The 19481-nt window shown below is 44.9% G+C and overlaps 2 protein-coding genes across 5 annotated transcripts; one reads left to right on the plus strand and one right to left on the minus strand.

Annotated features, from left to right (window-relative positions):
* Positions 1 to 233: 233 nt before the first annotated feature.
* Positions 234 to 11153, minus strand: PAAF1 (proteasomal ATPase associated factor 1). 4 transcript variants are annotated; one of them, XM_042458910.1, is made up of 11 exons: positions 11024 to 11153; positions 10627 to 10667; positions 9293 to 9396; positions 8480 to 8569; positions 7784 to 7882; positions 6115 to 6265; positions 4456 to 4650; positions 3500 to 3591; positions 2238 to 2353; positions 1515 to 1597; positions 234 to 387 (listed from the first exon to the last, which is right to left on the minus strand). In XM_042458910.1, exons 1-11 carry the CDS (start codon positions 11128 to 11130, stop codon positions 263 to 265), a joined length of 1203 nt encoding a protein of 400 aa, XP_042314844.1. In that variant the 5' UTR covers positions 11131 to 11153; the 3' UTR covers positions 234 to 262. The 4 variants fall into 4 exon arrangements, 3 of the variants coding, with proteins under 3 accessions (XP_042314844.1, XP_042314845.1, XP_042314843.1); XM_042458911.1 differs by having other exon boundaries at positions 10962 to 11036; XM_042458909.1 differs by lacking the exons at positions 10627 to 10667; positions 11024 to 11153 and having other exon boundaries at positions 9293 to 10197.
* On the plus strand, positions 11154 to 12696 carry LOC121926168 (cytochrome c oxidase assembly factor 4 homolog, mitochondrial). Its single transcript, XM_042458912.1, has 2 exons — positions 11154 to 11290; positions 12308 to 12696. The coding sequence occupies exon 2, from the start codon at positions 12318 to 12320 to the stop codon at positions 12579 to 12581; it is 264 nt and encodes an 87-aa protein (XP_042314846.1). The 5' UTR covers positions 11154 to 11290; positions 12308 to 12317; the 3' UTR covers positions 12582 to 12696.
* Positions 12697 to 19481: the final 6785 nt, after the last annotated feature.

The raw sequence follows: 19481 nt of genomic DNA on the forward strand, positions 1-19481 counted from the left end.
AAGGACCATCTAATACCACCCTCTGCCATCCAGGAATACACGACTGAAGCACTCCTGAAAGATGCCCATCCAAGCTCTGTTTAAAGACTTCCAAAGACTGACAGTCCACCACCTTTCGTGGCAATCTATTCCACTGTTGAACAGCTCTAACAGTAAAAAGGTGTTTCTCGTGTTTAAGTAGAAGGAACCCTCTAAGAGTTCAGAGTTTATGGCAAAACATGGAAGCACTTAGATGCATTTTTATAAATGGGGATAAAATTTTTTAAATACAATAAAACAAGTTATCACATTGAATATGTGTTACCTTATATACAGGATCACAATCTGGCCCGGTGAGTTCAACAACATGATCAAGGTCTTGCTGCATGATAAAACAGGTTCCATCCCCTGAAAACAAGCACAGAATGTGATTAAAAACAGCAAACTGTGATTTACTTTCAGAGTCTTAACATTCTGTATGATGAAGTGCCTATATTACTTTTTGCCCACTCAATATTGCAAGACACTGAGAAGTCAAATAAACAGTGGAGTGCAGCATATTTAGCTTGGAAGAGCTCCAGCCAACTCTAAGTGAATGCAGAACAACCCATATATGTATTCCAGAGAGCACAAGGAAGAACAAATATGTTCCTCTTCTTCTTAACACTCCAAAAGGCATGAGAGAGGTAAATCCCAGTTTAATCACACTGGGATTAATTTCAGCATTAAAGAGAGATTAAAGTACATTTAAACCATCCCTCAAATAAAGCGAAAATGGTGAGTAATTGCGTAAATGATTATCACACGCAATTGTGCAAATAAAGTGATTTCAGAAATGCATTGTCACTGAAATCCCAAAAGTAAAAAGATGTGTGTTAATGCTTCTTTGTGACCACTTTATGGTGGGTTTTGTATGACATATGGAATTGTTTTGTGTAATTATGCAATTTTCCAAGATATTCACGGGATAAACTTCCAATTTCCTTCATGTGATAAACTCCTTAGAAGATTCAGTTATCAGTAGGATAGTAAAATTAAGCCAAAAAGTCAAACACATCAAGTCTGAACTCTCCCTAGAAGGCAAAATGACTAAACAGAAACTATCCTACTTTGGACAAAATGAGATGACATGACTTATTAGAAAAAGGCAATTAGCCTTGGTGAATTTGAAGGCAGTATAGAATCCTAAAGTGTAAAGAGTCATCAAGTTCAACCAGAACAAGACTCTCCAGCTAAAGCATCCCCAGCAGGTAGTCCTCCAGCCTCTTTTTGAGAATCCATCTGATTCTACGATTCTTTACTGCCTTCAACTTTATTAAGAACTATTGCCTTTTTCTAACCAAGTCATGTCATCTCATGATGTCTCAAAAGAGGAATGCAAAAATTCAGTCAAAAAAGCTATAGCCCTGAATTTATACTCAAGTCAGACTTCTGAGAACTGTGTGTCCTGGAGGTTTCCCACTTAAAAGGTTGCCCTAAGCATAAGTGGACCTAATCGCAGTTAATAACAAAGTGCAAGGAAACAGGAGCACTACCTTGGCTGGCAATGAATCCATCTTTGTAAGGCATCAGGGAAAGGACAGGTGCTCCTGATCTATGAATAATTCGAACTGGAGCCCTAGAAAGAGCAGCAAGAAAATAATGGCTATCAAAAAGGGACACTTACGCCAGAACATGTTGGTCAATATTCTCTTTCAATATAAACTTGAGCATATCAAACCCCTCCTCTGTTATATTTCTTTTCTAGTTTTTATTATCTATTTACATGGTATAATAATAAATTATCCCTTTCCCACCCTTCCCTACCACAGAGAACATTACACGATTCAAATTGTAACCAGACAATTACTATCAAAGACAAATTACCATAGTCAATATCCAATGATAGCTTCCAAAAATATCATACAGTTTAATGGTGGGCCATGTCTAGAATTTGCATGTGACATCTATGTTATGAACAGATGCCATGTAGTCTTACAGGTGTTTTCAGCTATTTTGCCTCTGACAAGGTGCAGCTTGAGTGTCAATTTTGCTAACAATGCAAGAGTACAAACTCTGTTTAACCACTGATGTAAGTTTTTTCAAGTCCTTGCTATAAATATCCTTGCTGCATCCAGGAAGGTAAATCTCTTACATAAGACATTTTCACTTGTTTTATTTGCTCCTTTATTGCTTTTAACAAACACTGCTGGAGCAACACAGGGAGCAGCAACTACACTGTTTGGGTTATGTGACAGCCACCTTCCACTTCTACTCACTTGGTATTTCTCACATCCAGCTGGTATATATTTCCATCTTGTGCCCCTCCCAGGAAGTAGATGCTGGAGAGGAATGTACAGCAGTTAAAAGCATCGGAGCCAACGAAAAGAAAAATCTGAAGAAGAGACAAGTCAGAAAATACATTAGATATAAGAGGCTATGGATAAGAAAAAGAACAGAAGGCAACTGTCATTTCTCTGAAAAGGTAATTGCTGTGTAGGAAAATAACATGCAAAAAAGGCATTGACTAATCCAAGTGTAGGGGCAGGAATTATGCAGCATTTTTGATGATGAGAGACAGTTTGGTGTAGTGGTTTGAGCATTGGACTATGACTCGGAAAACCAGGATCTGAATCCTCCACTCAGCCATGGAAATCCACTGGGTGACCATGGTCAAGTCACACTCTCAGAGGGAGGTAAAAACAAATGCCCTCTCAACAAATCTTGCCAAGAAAACCTTGTGATAGGGTTGCCTTAGGGCCACCATAAGTCAGAAACCATTTGAAGGCACACAATAACAACAAGATATTGTTTCCTTGCAACGGCTAGCATTCCTCACCACTGGCTATGCTGGCTAGGACTGCTAGAGGTAATTCAGCAACATCTGGAGGGCCACAATCCTCTCCCTGACCTAGGACTACATTTCCCTATATCAGCCTGCCTTTACTATTCTTGGAGGAGGCCTTTCTCTTGGTCCCACCACCATTGTAGGTACATTCGGAGAGGACATGGGAGAAGGCCTTCTTGGGGTTTACTCCCAAGTTGTAGAACTGCCACCCACATGAGGTTCGGTTGGCGCCCTCTCTGCTTTTTGTTCTGCCAGCTAGCAACAGCTTTTTTTAAAATTTAGACATGGGCTTTACCCTTTAATTGGTTCCTTTTAACAAGGGATACAGTGTATTTAGCTTCATTGCTATATTTTAAATGTTTTTAAACTATTCTAAATTAGGGTTTCTACTAACACTTTATTTAATTGTTTTTTCAGTGTCTGTATTGTAAATTGTTTTGGCTGTATGTTGCTTCACTCCATGCTGTAAACCAACTTGGGTCTCACACCGAGAGAAAAGCAGAATATAAATTTAATAAATAAACAATAACCTAGTTAGCAGGAGCAAAATTGCTCCCAGCAGAACATACCAGAAAGCTCAGCTGTTTAGCAGAAAATGTTGCTACTTCTTCTTAGCTTCCATTCAGGTACATTTGTGACCAATGAGAGGTCACAAATTAAACATTATTAAATGTAGTTAAAAAGAAATCTAACCGGTTGCCTGCTTTGGAGTCCCACGCCCTGCAGTTTTTTGTCCTCTCGAGCCAGCAGCAAGAGTTTCCCTTCTGTTCCAGTTTCACGCTCACCTGTGTTAGAAAGTAACATCATCAGGATCAGCACCCACAGCGACACCTCAGTTAACTAAGGTCCAAAACACACTGTAGAAATAATCCAGTCTGAGACCGCTTTAAGTGCCTTGGCTCAGTGTTAGAGAATTCTAGGAATTGTAGTTTGTTGTTGCACCAGAGCTCTCTGACAGAGAAGGCTAAATGTCACACAAAACTACAGTTCCCAGAATTCCCTAGCACTGAGCCAGGGCAGTTAAAGCAGTCTCAAACTGGATTATTTCTGCAGTATGTCTTGGACCTTAGTCGATGTGCTCCTGGCATGACTTCTTTAATAGAAAATTTGGTACCAGAGGTAGAAATAACATGGAAAGAACAAGGAGAAGTCAACAAAGAAAATCAGCTCAATATGCTTTAGTAAGCTTTTTATTCAAAACTAACAATATGCCCATACGAAATGAAACATCCAGCAATAGCAAGCAATGACATTTACATTTCTATACCGCTTCATAGTGAACTAAGCACTCTCTGGGGAACTGTATTTACAGGGGCTTGAAACTTCTGCCATGGCAAATGCAACAGCTAGATTGCTGAGTGACACGTGGGGCTTTCTTGGCAAGATTTGTTCAGAGAGGGTTTGCCTTTGCTGCCTTTGAGGCTGAGAGAGTGTAACTTGCCGAAGATCACCCAGTGGATTTCCATGGCCATGCAGGGATTTGAACCCTGGTCTTCTAGTCCAACCCTCAAATTAGTTCACCATGCTGGCTCATTACCTCTGCCTGCCCATGGACTGAGATCTGCTGGGAGGGCCTATCTATGTCACATAAGCGGGAGCACTAAAGCACTCAAGCCACTACACCACACTGGCCCTATGTGATTACTTACTGGGTACTTTTTCAGGTAAGCCCAGGTTTAAGGTGTTGTCAGCTTCACTCAAAGCAATACCATTCACAGGGGCACCACAATCAGCCACTACGCCTAGGCAGGCCGATCGCCCACAATCCCAGAGGCGGGCAGTGCCATCCCGAGAGCTGGAGACCACATTCCTTCCTCGATCCACGATGGCTGTGTCCAGGATTCCTAGAAAAACAGAATAATCAATATTAGGAAAAGAAACCACTGTTTGGCTCTCAAGGAAAACACCCAGCAACTGGAAGTTTCTGACTTTATGCAGATCATTTACTTGATAGTTTGAAATGATCCATTATCATCTTCTCAGCTGCAGGTGGGGAGCTGGAGAGGTGGAGATCTGTACATCTGAATTGGGCTTTGGAGGTCCTCAGCAACCAAACCAAGCAATAAGAACAATTCCACCAAACACACACACACCAGGTTTGCTTTCATGGTGATGACCAGCACAGTTTGGCAGCTTAACCCTGAATGAGCAACACTAGTTTCTCCATCCAGCTTGAGGATTTCAGCAGAAACAGTTCCACAGTTGGGTGGCAGGGATCATTTCCCAGCTCCGGTCTGATGAAAAAGGCTGGGATGAACTCTGATGCTTGCCAGACAGTGATGGAAAACTCACCATGGCATGAGGGAATGGTGAGTCCCTGAAACTGACACTCCTTTCAAGGTTCTGAAAGACACTTCACTCATACTCCATTCAAGAACATGGACTATTCATTATAAAGTATAGTACTACTCTGTAAAGCATTAGTTCATCCTCTGGTTAGAGGAGAAATTTCTCCAATAGAATAATTCAGGAGCTATGAGAGCATGGTCACAATATCTCTCTATCCCTCACGTACTCTGAGTAGAACTGAAACAATAGGATCACAGGAAAGAGGACAAGGCAGCTTGACAGATATGCAAGGCAGAGATCTCACAGTCTGGGGCAGGTCAGAAAAAATCGTATTACTTGATCTAGGACTGTGGAACAGGATTATACCCTCCAACATTTCACAGACTAAAACTGGGAGAGATGTAGCCAAGCAAAACCAGTGTCATCAAAATGGCAAAAGCTGTTAATGAGGAAGGACAGACAAGCTAGCAGAGGCTGCAGCAATATGCTTTTGCCTGAGCCAACTGGGAAGGGCAAGATTCTACACTTTTTTCTCCTGCTTTGCTCATGGAGCACAGACTACTTTTGTACTTTGAATTCAGTTTGCAACATTTGAAGTAAGCTGAGGACAAGAGGAGAGAGAAACTAATTTTAGAAGCAACTGGAAAAGAGGGAGAAAAGAGGATTAATCAGGCCTGTCTCTGGCAAATTGGGAAATGGCCCAGGGTGGGCCCAATAGGCAGTGGAAATCCCCCCAACCTACTAGAGGGCATTTTAGGACAAAAATGTTTTGTTTAATTGTTTGGCCCCTGCTTGGGGACCTCCAAACATGGTAGAAATGCCCCCCACACTTCCTAGAGGACTTTGGCGGGGGCATTTGGAGCAACAAAAATATTTTTGGCAAAAAAATGTCTTTACTTCCTAGGGCGCCGCACGCAGCCCATGACCCACACTTTGCCAACCTCCGTTTAAAGCTCAAACACCCATGTCTTCAATCAGACACTGCAATTGCATTTATTTCCACTGTTACATTTTTGTACCTGCTTTGTGGCCCTGAAATGTTGCAGCACAGCTGCCATCTTCTGCCGACCAGATCTTTAGCTGGGCATCCATCCCCCCACTCAGGATCACAATGCCTGATGGAAAAAATCTGCAGCAGTTCACGTCGTACACATGGCCTACCAAATGCCTCTGGGAAGGCAAAATAATTAGTTGACAGTGACACAGTTACAAGCTTTGCCTAATTCTCTCTTATTTTAGGAAGCAACAAACACCAACTGAGTAGTCCAAGACACTGGCTAGATGATAGTGAAGCTTTAGAGTGCCTTAGATCTCTCAGTTGCTTTTGTTTCTGAGCAGAAATAATCACGAAGGCCTAAATCCATTCATATTTAGCATCTAACAGGTGACTCAAGGGCTCTGGTCCCAACCAGAGCAGAGCTACTGAAACAACCATTGAATGGCAAGTCAACACTTACATGAATCCAACTTTCAATGGGTCTACTTTAAGTGGAACTAACGTTGATTTAGACCTGATGTTCTAGCTTTGATTGAAGCTAATACAGTTTGGTTATTTGAAATGTAGCACTGGGGAAGAGCTCTACAGATACCATGGACTGATAAAAAGACCAACGAGTGTGTCTTAGAACAAATCAAGCCTGAAGCCTCCCTAGAAGCTAACATTAATAATCTGAGGCTGTTGTACTTTGGAAACATCATGAGAATGCATGAATCACTGGAAAAAACAATAATGCTTCCTAAGGGGGAAGACAGGATAGAGGAAGGCTGCATTGCAAGTAGATGGACTCAGCCAAGGAAGCCACAGCCCTGAGTTTGCAAGACCTGAGTAAGTCTGTTTATAACAGCGTGGTCTTCAGTTCTCTCATTCATAGGGTTGCCATAAGTCCAAGTTGGCTTGATGACAATTAATAACAACAAATACAATCTAGGTGAATAACTGACATTATTTACAATCAGGATTCAAAGCTCTTTGACACCTAATACTCATCTTAATACTATATTCACTACAGAGTAAAGACTGGCACTCATGCTATTGAGATCACCTTTTCCAAAACTGTTTTGAAAAAAATATTCCTATAAACAGAAAATGAGCATGTCAGAGAGATACGTTCTAATGCAGCTTTCTTCTGACAGATTTCTCTATGTGAACTCCTACTCATGATCATGAGGACACTGCTGCTAAATCCACTATACAGAAATCAGTCAGCCTTGGGGAAGGATATGGGAAAGAGAACAGATAAGCTCTTGAATTCCGGCAGAACCAGTCACAATGTTTGGGATTGTTTCTGATGTGGAGAAGGTTAGTTGATTCTCAGCAGAGTCAAAAGCAACCAGATCCTTGGATTTCTTTAGGAATAGCTGGTTACAATAAATTAATTTCCCTACAAGCAAGATGTTTAAAGTGTGGAACAGTTTAGTTAGGTTAAGTATCAGAAACACTTTCCAGGGCACAATATACAGACACAGACACATACACACATATATCGATATTTATCAGATACTGTAGTTACGTTCCCTTTCCCCCCAAGGAAAAGTGTTTTTCCAACACCCTCCTTCTAGTCCTCAAACTCTTTTTAAAGCTCTTGAGCCGAAATAGCAGTTTGAGAAAGAGATGGATTGGTTAAACATTTGGATTTTCTAGACTTTGTAGATTCTAAATCCCCCCCCAGCAATAAATCTGATTCTTACTCTTATTTCTCCGTTTGAAGCCTGCCAAATTTTCATAGTCCCATCAGCACTGGTTGACACTCCAAGTCCGCCACCACTAGAAATGTCGAGGCACGTGATCTAAAACAGAGAGGGAAGGTGGGGTGGGGGACACAATTACAAATGACAAGAGCCCATAGCAAACAGGCTAAAAGGTATTTATTTTGATAAACCCGTTCCATATGTTATGTGCTTTCAAATTGTTTTCACCTTATGGTAACCCTAGAGTGACCCTATCATGGGATTTTCATGGCAAGATTTGTTCTGGGGTGTGGATGAGAGAGAGATTTGCCTAAGGTCACCCAATGGGTTGCCAAGGCTGTGCAGGGATTTGAACCCTGGTCTCCACAGTGGTAGTCCAACACTCAAACCACTAGACCACACTGGCTCTACTAACTCATAGAATACAGGTTTTTTTCAACCAAATCAAATGATTTTTATAATTTTTGTAATTAAGACAGACTTTGGCAGGATGGCTGCATTAATGTTGCACATACAGTGAAGAAGACCAATGAAGACAGAAGTAAAATTCCAGGTCTCCCAATTTCAACTTTGTAAGAACAAAGCTATTTACAAGCTGTTGTGTGTGTGTTTTTTTTAACTGCTTAATTCTGTTGACCCAAGTTCCAGCTTTATTCAATGTCAGCTCATTTCAAATCACACTGAAAAAACACTTACACTTTTTTGATGAACTCTACAGAAGGAAGTGTAGGGTGCCAGAAATTTGGTGCATGCATTTTCACAAGGGCAAGAGACAAGTAGACTTTTCTACAGCAGGCAAGAGAGAAAAGAAAATATTAACATTTATGAAAAACAAATAATCTACAAAACAATCTGGTGCAAAATTCTAAACAAGAAAGTCAAAGAGACGCAATTAGTCTTGATTCCCCTCCCCTCAAGAGTAGCTACCTCCTACTACCAGTAGCTGGTGAATATGAGTTAGAGGATGCTACTGTGGGGGTAGAATTCAGAGCAATAGCTATGTTAGACTGAAATATCAGTATGCAAAGGCATGGAGAAGCTAGAGCATGTCCAGAGGAAGGCGACCAAAATGGCGAAGGGTCTGGAAACCATTTCTTATGAGGAGAAATGTAGGGAGCTGGGTATGTTTAGCCTGGAGAAGAAATGGTTAAGGGGTGATGTTTAAATATTTGAAGGGGTGACACACTGAGGATGGAGCAAACTTGTTTTCTGCTGCTCCAGAGAACAGGACACATAACAATGGATTCAAACTAGAGGAAAAGTGATTTCATCTAAGTGTTAAGAGGAGCTTCCTGACAGTCAGAGCTGTTTGACAGTGGGAGAGGTATCTCTCTCATGGGGTTGCCACAAGTTGAAGTCCACTCAAAGGCATTTAACAACACAAAATGCAACATAGACCACAAGAGTAAATTCTGGCCTATATGTGGCAACCAGACATGATATGGCTGGCTTATTTCTTTCTATTAACAGCCATCCTGCCCTTCAATGTACAGATGGAAGTGACAGTACCTTTGTTATTTCACTGACAGAAAATCCTTCAGAGGCTGTGATTTCAGGAATTCCGTCTGAGTTGATCCCCTGAGAAGTCAGTGTGCCATAGAGAGTAGGTTTCCCTGGATCGCAGCAACAAAAAGAGGAAGACGGTGAGTTAAGCACTGTAAGGAAGCTACAGGGACATATTTGTTTTTTCATGTTAAAAAAGCACTTGAAGATTATTACTACTACTATTAGTATATTTCTAACCCACCCTATGTCAAATATCTCATCATATAAAAGGAACATCCAGTCAGCTTAACTTGCTGGGATGTAAAGCGCCATTTGAACATTTCCAGTTCATGTGGACCAGACATGCCCATACCTATCACATGCTTCTCAGATCACAGTAATCCTTACAACAGCCCTGTAAGGTAGGCCAATATTGTCACTTTAGAGTAGATCTACAGGAGAAAATGAAAGAAGCAGGAGGATTACACTGAAAATGTTCCAAGGGATGAAGTATAACATAGTTCAAGTGTTTTTTTGCTTTTTTAAAAGCCAGTCTTCTTTGCTTCCATGCCTCTAACAGAAGCCTATCTTACAGAAATGTGAAACATAAAGCTTTCTCTGTGGAAAACATTCACATAGTTTCCATGAGGCAGGCTATTCTTAGAAGCAGAAAAGCAGGGCTATGAAAGGGTGGGAAGAACCAGCTTTTCTGTAGCCACTCATTTGGTTCGACTGGAGGTGTGAGTGCCTCACAACAATGCCACTCCTGCTATAGACATTTACAGGAGAGTAAGCCCCCTTGCAAACACAGTGGCTTATTTCTGAATAGACTTGCACTGGATTAAATGGTCAAGATCTCAGATAGGCCCTGGTGAGATCACCTGGCAATTCAATGCTCCCCAAGTAGTTCTGCTAGGTTTGCTGTGTGATGCTCACCTTGAGAGTGATATGAAACCCTTAAAAGGCAACAGCAGGCCTTGAGCAACTAAATGCTTATTTTATATGGGGTATTTCTACTGCTTCTATTGTTGTTTCAAATTGTGTGGAGTGCTTCAAGGACCTTGGTTTATGAGACAGTACAGAAATACCATAAGCAAAGGGGTTCAGGTCTGCCTAAACATTAGGAAGCACTTCTCTACTCTAAGATCTGTTCAGCAGCGGAAGAGATTGCTTTGAAAGAAAGATGGTGGTCCCTCTGTCTTTGGACGACTTTGGCAGAGTTTGGATGGCATCTTTAGTAATGCTGTAGTTGTGTATAAGAGTTTGGACTTCATGATGATGATGATGATGATGATGATGACGGATGGTCCTTATTGCCTGTTCCATCTCTCAGGTGCGATGGTCCTAGGGCTGCTCACCTGGGCTCCTGCAGCTCAGCCAGGCCTCCTCCTCGTTCTTCCTACAAAGGCAACAAAAGCCCCGTTACTCTGAGTAAAGCTGCTGTTTCCACAGGTGTTTGTAAATGGTTTGATGTACTCAGCCTCCTGTGACCCTCGCTAAGGAGAAAGAAAGAAGGGCCAAAGCGCGGTTTGGGACCCTGGGAACTGGAGTTTGTTGCGGCCCCAGAGAAGGCTTCCCAGAATTCCCTGGCAGAGCATTGAGCCCCAGGGCAGTTGAAGCGGAATGAAACTGGATTAATGGGGGATACCTGAATAGCTGGAAAGGAAGAGGGGGAACCTTATGGAAGGGGCACCTGAATGGGGGAAGGACCAAGCCGAGGGACGAGGCGGGGAGGGAGGGAGGCGGGGTCCCCACCGGAGGGCCTGCTCCCAGTCGCCCTGGATCCGGAGCACGGCGGCGGCGGCGGCGGAGGGGGGAAAGGCCTCGGACCCCGACGACGACGACGACGAGGAGGACGCCATCTTAGTCCGCCATCTTAGGCTCCTCCTCCGTCCTCCTCGTCCCAGGGAGCGAGCCAGGCCCCAGGCCCAGGCCCCGTCTGTCTCCTCCGGGCCCGACGACGAAGAAGGCAGCGCCTGAGGGAGAAGGAGGGCCAGGCCTGGCAGGAAGGAAGGAGGAGAGGTAAGGAAGGGGTTGCCATGGCCCTCTTGGTTCTTGCCCAAAGGCCCTGGGTTGCCAGGATTGTCCACTAAAACCAGGGACAGAATGTAGGACAAATTCGAGACCAAAGTGAAGGACAAAACTCATCCCAAAATGGAGGACACTTCAGGTCCCCCTTAAAGAACCCTAAGATTTAAGGTTTCTTTAAGTGAACTCCGATTGACTTGAGCCTGGATGCCCCAGAAGGCCTTTCCGCCTAAGGCCTCTTCCTTCTGCCCAGGGCTGCCCCCCCAGAAGCCCAGGCCAGATACAACCTTCCCTCCCTCCCTCGCTCCCTCCTTTTGGTGCAGCAGCAGATCGTGCGAAAGAGCCATTGCTCTACTACCCTCTTGACTGTGCTTTAAGCCACTTCTAGTTCTCTCCCTGCTCAGGAGGAGGCTCTATCCGGATCTCTTAGGCTGAGCAGGGGCTGGATTCGGCGGCCCATGAGGCCCCTTCCAACTCCACCATTCTCTCCCTAGAAGCTAAAATCACTAAACTGAGGCTCTTGTCCTGTTAGAAGACTTGACTCACTGGAAAAGACAGTCAGGCCAAAGAAGAGAAGATGAAGAGGCAATATGATGATAGCCTTGTTGAGCTATTTCCAGAGGGAGCAAGAGACTAGGACCCAGAGCAATGGCTGCAAGCTCCAGGGAAAAGTCTCTTCAGCCGTGGAACAAATGTGGAGTCTACTCAGCTCAAAATGTAGGACATTTAAGGTCCACCATTTTTCTTCAATGTCTTACATTTTGGGCTGAGTTTTGTCCTGCAGTTGTCCTACAGTTTGGTCTTGAATTTGTTCCACATTTTGTCCCTGGTAAAAGTGGACAATTATGGCAACCCTAAGTCTGGCCATCTTGTCCCAGGGAGCGCTTGGCTCCCTGTGAGATCCTGCATGCAGAAGGGGCTTGGTAGGTACTGTCTTGAGCCACAGTCATGTCGAAATATAAAGCTCCTTCCACCTTCTTGATTGTTATCCTATCTCACTGTCCCTTCCAGATCCCTCAATATGTCCAGTGCCAGCCCCTCTGGTCACAACTGGAGCCGGAAACCAAAAGCAGAGGAAGAAGAGGAAGACCCTTTTGACCGAATGATCGCCCGCACCGGCTGTGCCTCCTTCCACCACGCGGTGCAGGAGTGCATGGCTGAGCATCAGGACTGGCGGAAATGCCAGCAGCAAGTGCAGGGCTTCAAGGACTGCATGAGGGAATATCAGAAGCAGCAAGCGGAGGAGCACCAAAGGAGGCAGAAGCTGCACCAGGCCACCAGCTGAGAAGGCGGCAGCAAACGGGCAGAACAGGTGGTTCCTCTCCAGGGAAAGCCAGGGCAGGAAAGAGCTGCTCTTTAAAAACAGGCAACTGCTTCAAAGAGAGACCAGTGGAAACTGACCCATCTATCTATCCCCTTCTAGTACATTCTAACTAACCAATATATATCAAACCTATTATGTCCTTAATCAAATAACATCTAAACAAAACCCTAACCTAATAATCCCTCTGACAGAATCCCCAAATGAATATATAAATGACTAATGAATATATGAATGCAGGGGAGTTCTGACAGTCTGCCCCCCTGAAGATACACTCACCCCATAGAAAAGATGAACCGTAAAATATCAACAATAAATGCAAACTGCAATAACCAGTACAACTTATAAAGTTCTAAAGCTGAAGTATCAAATAAAAATAGTAACTTATATAATCCAGAATTCAAACCATAATATACTAACCCCCACAAAGTAAAACAAAGGCACCATGTGGCTATAATAACTAGTACTATAAGAACTCCATTAGTCTAAGCTAATAAGACAAAGGAACAATTTAAGAAAATAAACATCAATCAGTTATAGTAGCATACCATAAAACATATGTGTCCCAAAGACAGTATAAAACCCCAAAAGTGTTATAAAATTATGATTAGTCTCTAACAACAGTATCAAAGAAAACAGAACTTAACTTTATATTATTAAACCAAATAAGAATATTCATACAGCATCCGAAATGCAGGCAAATAGGTTCAAACCCAATGCCAATAATAACAAAACCAGCATACAAATCCCATAATCCAAATCACCCAAAGTCCGAAGCATTGTTAACCCAATGTCCAACACCAACAAAAATGTCTTTGCAATGTGGAATCTCCGGATTCTTACGTCTCATCAATCTCTTCTTGCCAATCTCCAAATCTCTGCGTTCAAGTGAGCAAACATTCAAAGCATTTAACTTAGTTGGGCCCTGTTGGGCTTTCCCTCCCCCCGAGAGACCATAATTCAGCCAAGCGGCTTGCCGCTTGAGCTTGTTTTCCTCAGCCAGCTGCTGCAACAAAGTTGGAGGCAATTTAAGAGCTCTTCTCCCCCTGGAAGCAAAAGTATCTGGCCCATCAGTTGGCAAACAAGACCAAACTTCTCGAGGCTTGATAGAAGCTCCCCCCGGACTTGTGGCTTTGTCCTCCATCTGGGCGAGGACTGGCTGACGCTGTTCTGGCATCTTTTTGGCTTGCCACTTAAATTTAGTCTTTTTGCAGAACATAACCTTTTGCTCAACCAGCTCAAAGGCACTGGGTGAAGCTGCAGTTAAAGTCTCTTTTTGACGGTTCTGACTTGATTGAGCTTTTGTAGTCCCTGGATCCCGGAAACAATCTAAGGCCACCTTGGAAGCCCCCTCAACAATTCTGAATCTGGAACCAGTCTCTGGTAACGGTGCAAACCCTCTACTCCCCTTGGAGTCAAGGGCGGTCTTTTCCCCTTCAGGGATCGATCGAACGCCCCCATCGGCATTGGCAGTAGATTCATAGGAAGAGATTTTCAACTTAAACATATCATGGTCAATGTCTTGCAACTCAATTGGCTTAATGGTTTGCGTTGCTAGACTTTCTTTAAGTTTGGCGTCCAGCACTTCACAAAAGCTTGCATTAGAAGCATGCATAGTCAAGTGTCCATGGCACAGTTCTTTAGTCTTTGAAACCTCATTGTCACTGCAATTGTGTTTAGGGAACACCCGCCCCACTGGCTCGATCTCAGCAGGTTGCTGGGACTCCATATCATCCTTTAGGGGCCCTTCCCCTTCTTTAACGTCTCGGCCCTTTACTAGCACTGGGTCACTTGGCTCATCCTCCCCTTCTCCCGGACTCTGGTTTATGTCAGTGCTTTGGGAGGTTGCCCTTAGTGTCAAAGCTTGCAACGCAAAGGAGCCGGCCGTTTGGGCAGTTGTTTGTGCTGATGTCTGGCTATCTCTCCAGCGCAAATTAAAGCTTTGAGAGATGAACGCAGCTGTGTCTGTTACCTCCCCAGTCCCATCCGGCGAGGCTGGCCTGCTCCACGGCTGTCTCCGCCAGCTCAAGGCTTGCCACCACTGTGGAAACCGTATTGGGCCCCCTGGGGGGTCTGGACTTGGTGGTGGGGTGGGGGGCATCTGGCTAGGCTGAACCGTCTCTTCTCGGATCTCCCCCACCCTTGCTTGTTTTAGCTTGAACGGGCACTGTCCTTTGTCAGGTGGCAATCTCTGTTCAGGCCCTGAAGGCCATGATAGCTGGGTAGGCTGTTGCTCTTGGGTTTCTGGACCATGTCCCCGCCTAGGCTCCTTGTGGCCCAAAGCCACAGGTTCTGGGGCTTGGCCAGGCACCCCACCTTGGGAGCCGTGCACTGAGCCTTTGGTTTGCCTTGGGACTCCATTCCCCCACCCTCGGGCACGTGGCAACACAGGGGCCATCCACTGGGTCCCAAAAAGGGGTTTGGCATTGCTCACCATTGCTGGGGGGTCCGTTCCCGAACGCCGGTCTCACCTCTGGCTGAATCTTCCGTCCTCCACTGCTCGATTTGGAGCCGTTTAACTGCCCGTTGCTGGTAGTTATTTGGCTGTTGGAATAGTCCTGCTCCAGCTGTCTGTCCGCCTGTCTTCTTGATTTCCCTCCTCGGGCTGGAGCTGGAGTTATTAATGTTGCAGCACCATCCTCTCTCTCCGGAGTTGCAGCATCTAAACTCATGGTTTCCTGGATTGGGCTTGACTGAAGCTGCTGAGGGTTTGGAGTTGCCCTCCCCATCTTTTTGGTGATCTTCCTGGTTGACACCAGAGCAGCTGGGCCTTTACTCCCTTTGCTCTGGGGCTGTAGCTTTAACTCTTTTGTTGCATGTTCTCCTGGGACTGTAGAACAACCCGCTGTGGGAGTTCTGGCATCAGGTCTTGGGATGTCACCACCTCGGTGCGTCTGAGGCTCCTGGGTCGCCTCCGTGGCCCTCTCTGCCACCGCTGCCCCTGTTTGAGGCGCCACCCACGCTGCTGGGATTATTCCCTTCTCACCCTGGGGCTGCTGTCCCCGGGGTCCCTCCATGGGTCCTACTACAGCCTTGGGTCTCCGGCCCACCCCGTGTCGGAGAACAAGGTCTGGCCACTCACCCCGCTGCGACGGCGAAGCCAACTGCTTCCATCTTCCTTCTGGGTCTTTAGCTTGGGCCCCCGGTAGATGTAGGGATGCTCTCTTCCTCTCTTGGAGGGACCTCATGCATTCCAACACTCCAACCCAAGTCTGTGAGACATTTAATTGTATGCCTCTTACCCGCTGAAGAATCTCAGCCTCCCTTGAGGCTTCTGGGACCTGGCTTTCCTTTGCAGCCGTCTGGCCCCGGCTCCACAACTTCAGGGCAAGCCGTTTCCTCCTTGGAGACAAGATAGCCGCCACCCGGCTCTTCAGCCCCCTTCCTTTGGGGCTTAACTCCTCCAAGCAGCTTTCCCTGTTCCTCCTGCCCGTCTCGCCTGCTCCCTGCTCCAGGTATTCAGACAGACGCTCTGCAGCCCTTGCAATCTGCTCCAACTGCAAGGCGAGGGCGACACATTGCTGCTCCAGTCGCTCCTCCATCAGGCAGGTTAAAAAGTTAGGGGAAAGGGGAATGGGTGTAGGGTGCTGGGCTTAGAGAGGTCAGCAGAAAACAGCACCTCCGCCCGAACCCTACAATGCAGGATTCCTGACAAACTGTCAGGCTCCCAATTGCCACCCCCAAACAACAAGAGGCTGTGCTTCTAAAGAGTAACAGCTTTATTGAAAGGTAAAAGGTATAGGCAACAGAAGTGACTTCTTTGTCAGGAATGAAGATACATAGTTACAGATGGGTTATATAGTCCCACGAGCAGACCCACCCCCATAAAGCAATAAAGTTAATTAATTGGATCAGTCTTTCCCGCGCAGTGAGGAATCTCCACCCAGATGACGTAGTGTCCTCTTGTCCGGCCTCCCCGGCCTGTTCCCAAAACAATTAAGTTCTCACCAAGTGTTATCTCCTCCTTGCACCTGTGGCCTTGAAGCCCAGACATCCACCCCTACTAAACTAAGTAATATAAAACCTTAACAACCTATGAGTATATATAAGAATGGTTATATATCCCATCATCCCACAACCCAACATACATGGTGCATATAAAGCATAGCAACAACATATATTAATATCAGGAACATATTAACTCTTAAGGTTTAACTCACCCCTCCCAACACAAGAGCCTGGCTGGGTAACTCCCTAACATTGTAACATTCCAATCCTAATAAGCAAGCACAGAAGCTAGCCATCTATCTATCCCCTTCTAGTACATTCTAACTAACCAATATATATCAAACCTATTATGTCCTTAATCAAATAACATCTAAACAAAACCCTAACCTAATAATCCCTCTGACAGAATCCCCAAATGAATATATAAATGACTAATGAATATATGAATGCAGGGGAGTTCTGACACCTGCCCATTGCAAGGCCTTTTCCTGTAATCATGTCACTAAATTATATTTATTTTTAAAGAACAAATAGGATTTATTTTCCTGCTAAATCAATAATGAAACTGAAGTCTTTATACTGGAGATGACTCAGTATAAAGCAGCTTCCCAGTTCTGCTCTTCTGTAGATGTGGGAATTACTTCTGGCCTGTTTTGGCTTTTTTCCAAAATAGGAAATGACTGGAAGGCCACTTTTAAAAGGCTATTTCCTGGGCCTTGCTACCAAGGGGCATTGCTGGTGCGGTGCAAATTGTACTCAGGGGTTTCACTTGTTAAGGCGGGATGGGCAGATCTGGCCTCCCTTTTACGCTTCCCCAGCAACCATGCTAGATCCAGAACGGATCCTGGGGAGACTACACCACCATTCCCCATTTGCAGTTTGACAGTATGGCCAGCAAAAGAATAAAACCAACTCTTAGTTTCATTAACGGATACTTTAATATCATCCAGAGGCTTTGTCAGCATAGACTTCATGATCCTCCTTCATAGATGCCACAGAGAAGGAACAGTTTCCATTACTGCTGCCTTACAAGGGAGAAAATTCAGGTGCTAAACCTCGCAGCCTGGGATTTCGGCAGATCCCATCATTTACAGCAGGGGTAGGCAACCTTTTTGAGCCAGGGGCCGGGTTGCTGTCCCTCAGACAACTGGGGGGCCGAAGCAAATAAATAAATAAATAAATATTTTTTTTTAAAAAAAAAATTAAATAAATAAATAAACCAGGACAAATGTAGGACAAAATTTTCAAATGGAGGACACCTTTTTTTTAAAAAAATGGAAGACACACAAAAAAAATTGCTGATTTTTTAAAAAATGTTAATATAAATGCATGTTTTGGAAGTCTTCTATAGACAGTTGCCCCCCTTTCCTGCCGCTTGCCCCCCCTTGCCCACCTCCTCCTGATAGGCCAAAGGCCCCACACCCTCATGCGAGAGGCCAAAGGCTCCGGCGGCAATCAGCGGCAGGACCGGGCAGGGGCTGGTCCCAAGGCCTTGCCGGGCCGCAGGTTGCCTACCCCTGATTTACAGGTTCAAAATGGTGCATTTCGCCTTCAAGGTGGTTTTGGCCTACGTTGCTGGCAGCTTCTCGGTCATCCTGTAAGCGAACCTCTGAACCGGGTCCACGATGGCGAATGTTGTTCTGGTGGCCCAAATTTACTTCCGGAACAGCTCTGTTGCGTGAATATGCCTCAGTAGCAGAGCCAGATACGCACAGATGAGGAGAAAGCCCAGACCGATATAAAGAAATGGGGTCGCATCTTGTGGGCACGGACAGAGAGTCTTGTAGCCAGAAGCAGGTCACTGCCCAGGAGGCAATAGCTCCATTTCACCTCCCATGGTGCTAAGTCATGTCTTCTCTCTCCGCTGTTCTTTGCCCTCTGAAATGCCGTTCACAGACCCTGCGCTTGTATCTCAGAGGCCTTATGACGACAGATTCACCTCATAAAGACAGCTAGATAATGCCCCACTGTCAGCCAGTGCATTTGTGGATATCCCTGGGAACCAGAAAACTGGGCAAGAGAGTCCTCATGGAGCTGGGGTGTTAACTCATGTTGTGTGCAGCAGCCTGCCAAGAAACTGGTCCAAAACACACTGCAGAAATAATCTAGTTTGTCACTGCTTAAACTGCCCTGGCTCAATACTAGAGAATTCTGGGAAATGATTTTGTGAGACATTGAGCTTTCTCTGTCAAAGAGCTCTGGTGCCACTATAAACTACAGTTCCCAGGATTCTCTAGCATTTCACAGCTCCTTTTTGGAGCGCATCGTTGCTGGCACCGTGTGGTTGCCACAGCAACAGTGTGGGGGTAAAGGAGCAGCCTCTGTCCACCACTTTCCCCCCATCTGTCCAGCCCCTCTGAATCAGTGGTCCCCAAACGGTGCCCTATAAGAGATTTTGGACTTCAGCTTCCAGAAGCCACAGCCATGTTGGCCAATAGTCAGAGATTCTGGGAGCAGAATTCCAAAATCCCTTAAAGAGCACAGTTTGGGGATCACTGCTCTAAATGGTGAAGAGTGCAAGTTACACACCATATATGTATGTACAGCTCTGATCATAACTCCGTTGAATGACTGATATGCATAAATATTTCCCAGTTCAGCTTCTCGTTTTTGTTTGTTTCAGAACAGTTACTTGAAGGTCTGTGACCGTTGTGTCTTGAGAGGCTGAAATGTTCTGCCACTGGTTCTGTTGCTGTTTTCACAACTGTGCTTGAAATACTTGTAAGGGTTTAATTTCTACTGCATCAGTGTGTCTGAGGAAGTGAACTGAAATCCATGAAAGCTCATGCTGTGTCTTAAAGGTGTTCAGTGGGCCCTTTGTATCTGCTGAGATTTGGTTCTAGGACCCTCCCCATGCATACCAGAATCCATTGATATTCAAGTCCCATTAAATACAGTGAGTAGTAAAATGGTGTC

This window comes from Sceloporus undulatus, chromosome 3 (genome assembly GCF_019175285.1).
Source record: "Sceloporus undulatus isolate JIND9_A2432 ecotype Alabama chromosome 3, SceUnd_v1.1, whole genome shotgun sequence".
Lineage (NCBI taxonomy): Eukaryota > Metazoa > Chordata > Lepidosauria > Squamata > Phrynosomatidae > Sceloporus > Sceloporus undulatus.

Excerpts from the sequence above, each read along its gene's own strand:
- PAAF1 (XM_042458909.1), bottom strand. The coding sequence starts at position 9,565 with ATGTTCCTTTTATATGATGAGATATTTGACATAGGGTGGGTTAGAAAT. Across the intron at positions 8,570-9,292 it reads CTGTCAGTGAAATAACAAAG|AAAAGTCTACTTGTCTCTTG; the intron begins GTACTGTCACTT and ends TGCCTGCTGTAG. Across the intron at positions 6,266-7,783 it reads CTTCAAACGGAGAAATAAGA|AGGCATTTGGTAGGCCATGT; the intron begins GTAAGAATCAGA and ends TTGCCTTCCCAG.
- LOC121926168 (XM_042458912.1), top strand. The coding sequence starts at position 12,318 with ATGTCCAGTGCCAGCCCCTCTGGTCACAACTGGAGCCGGAAACCAAAA.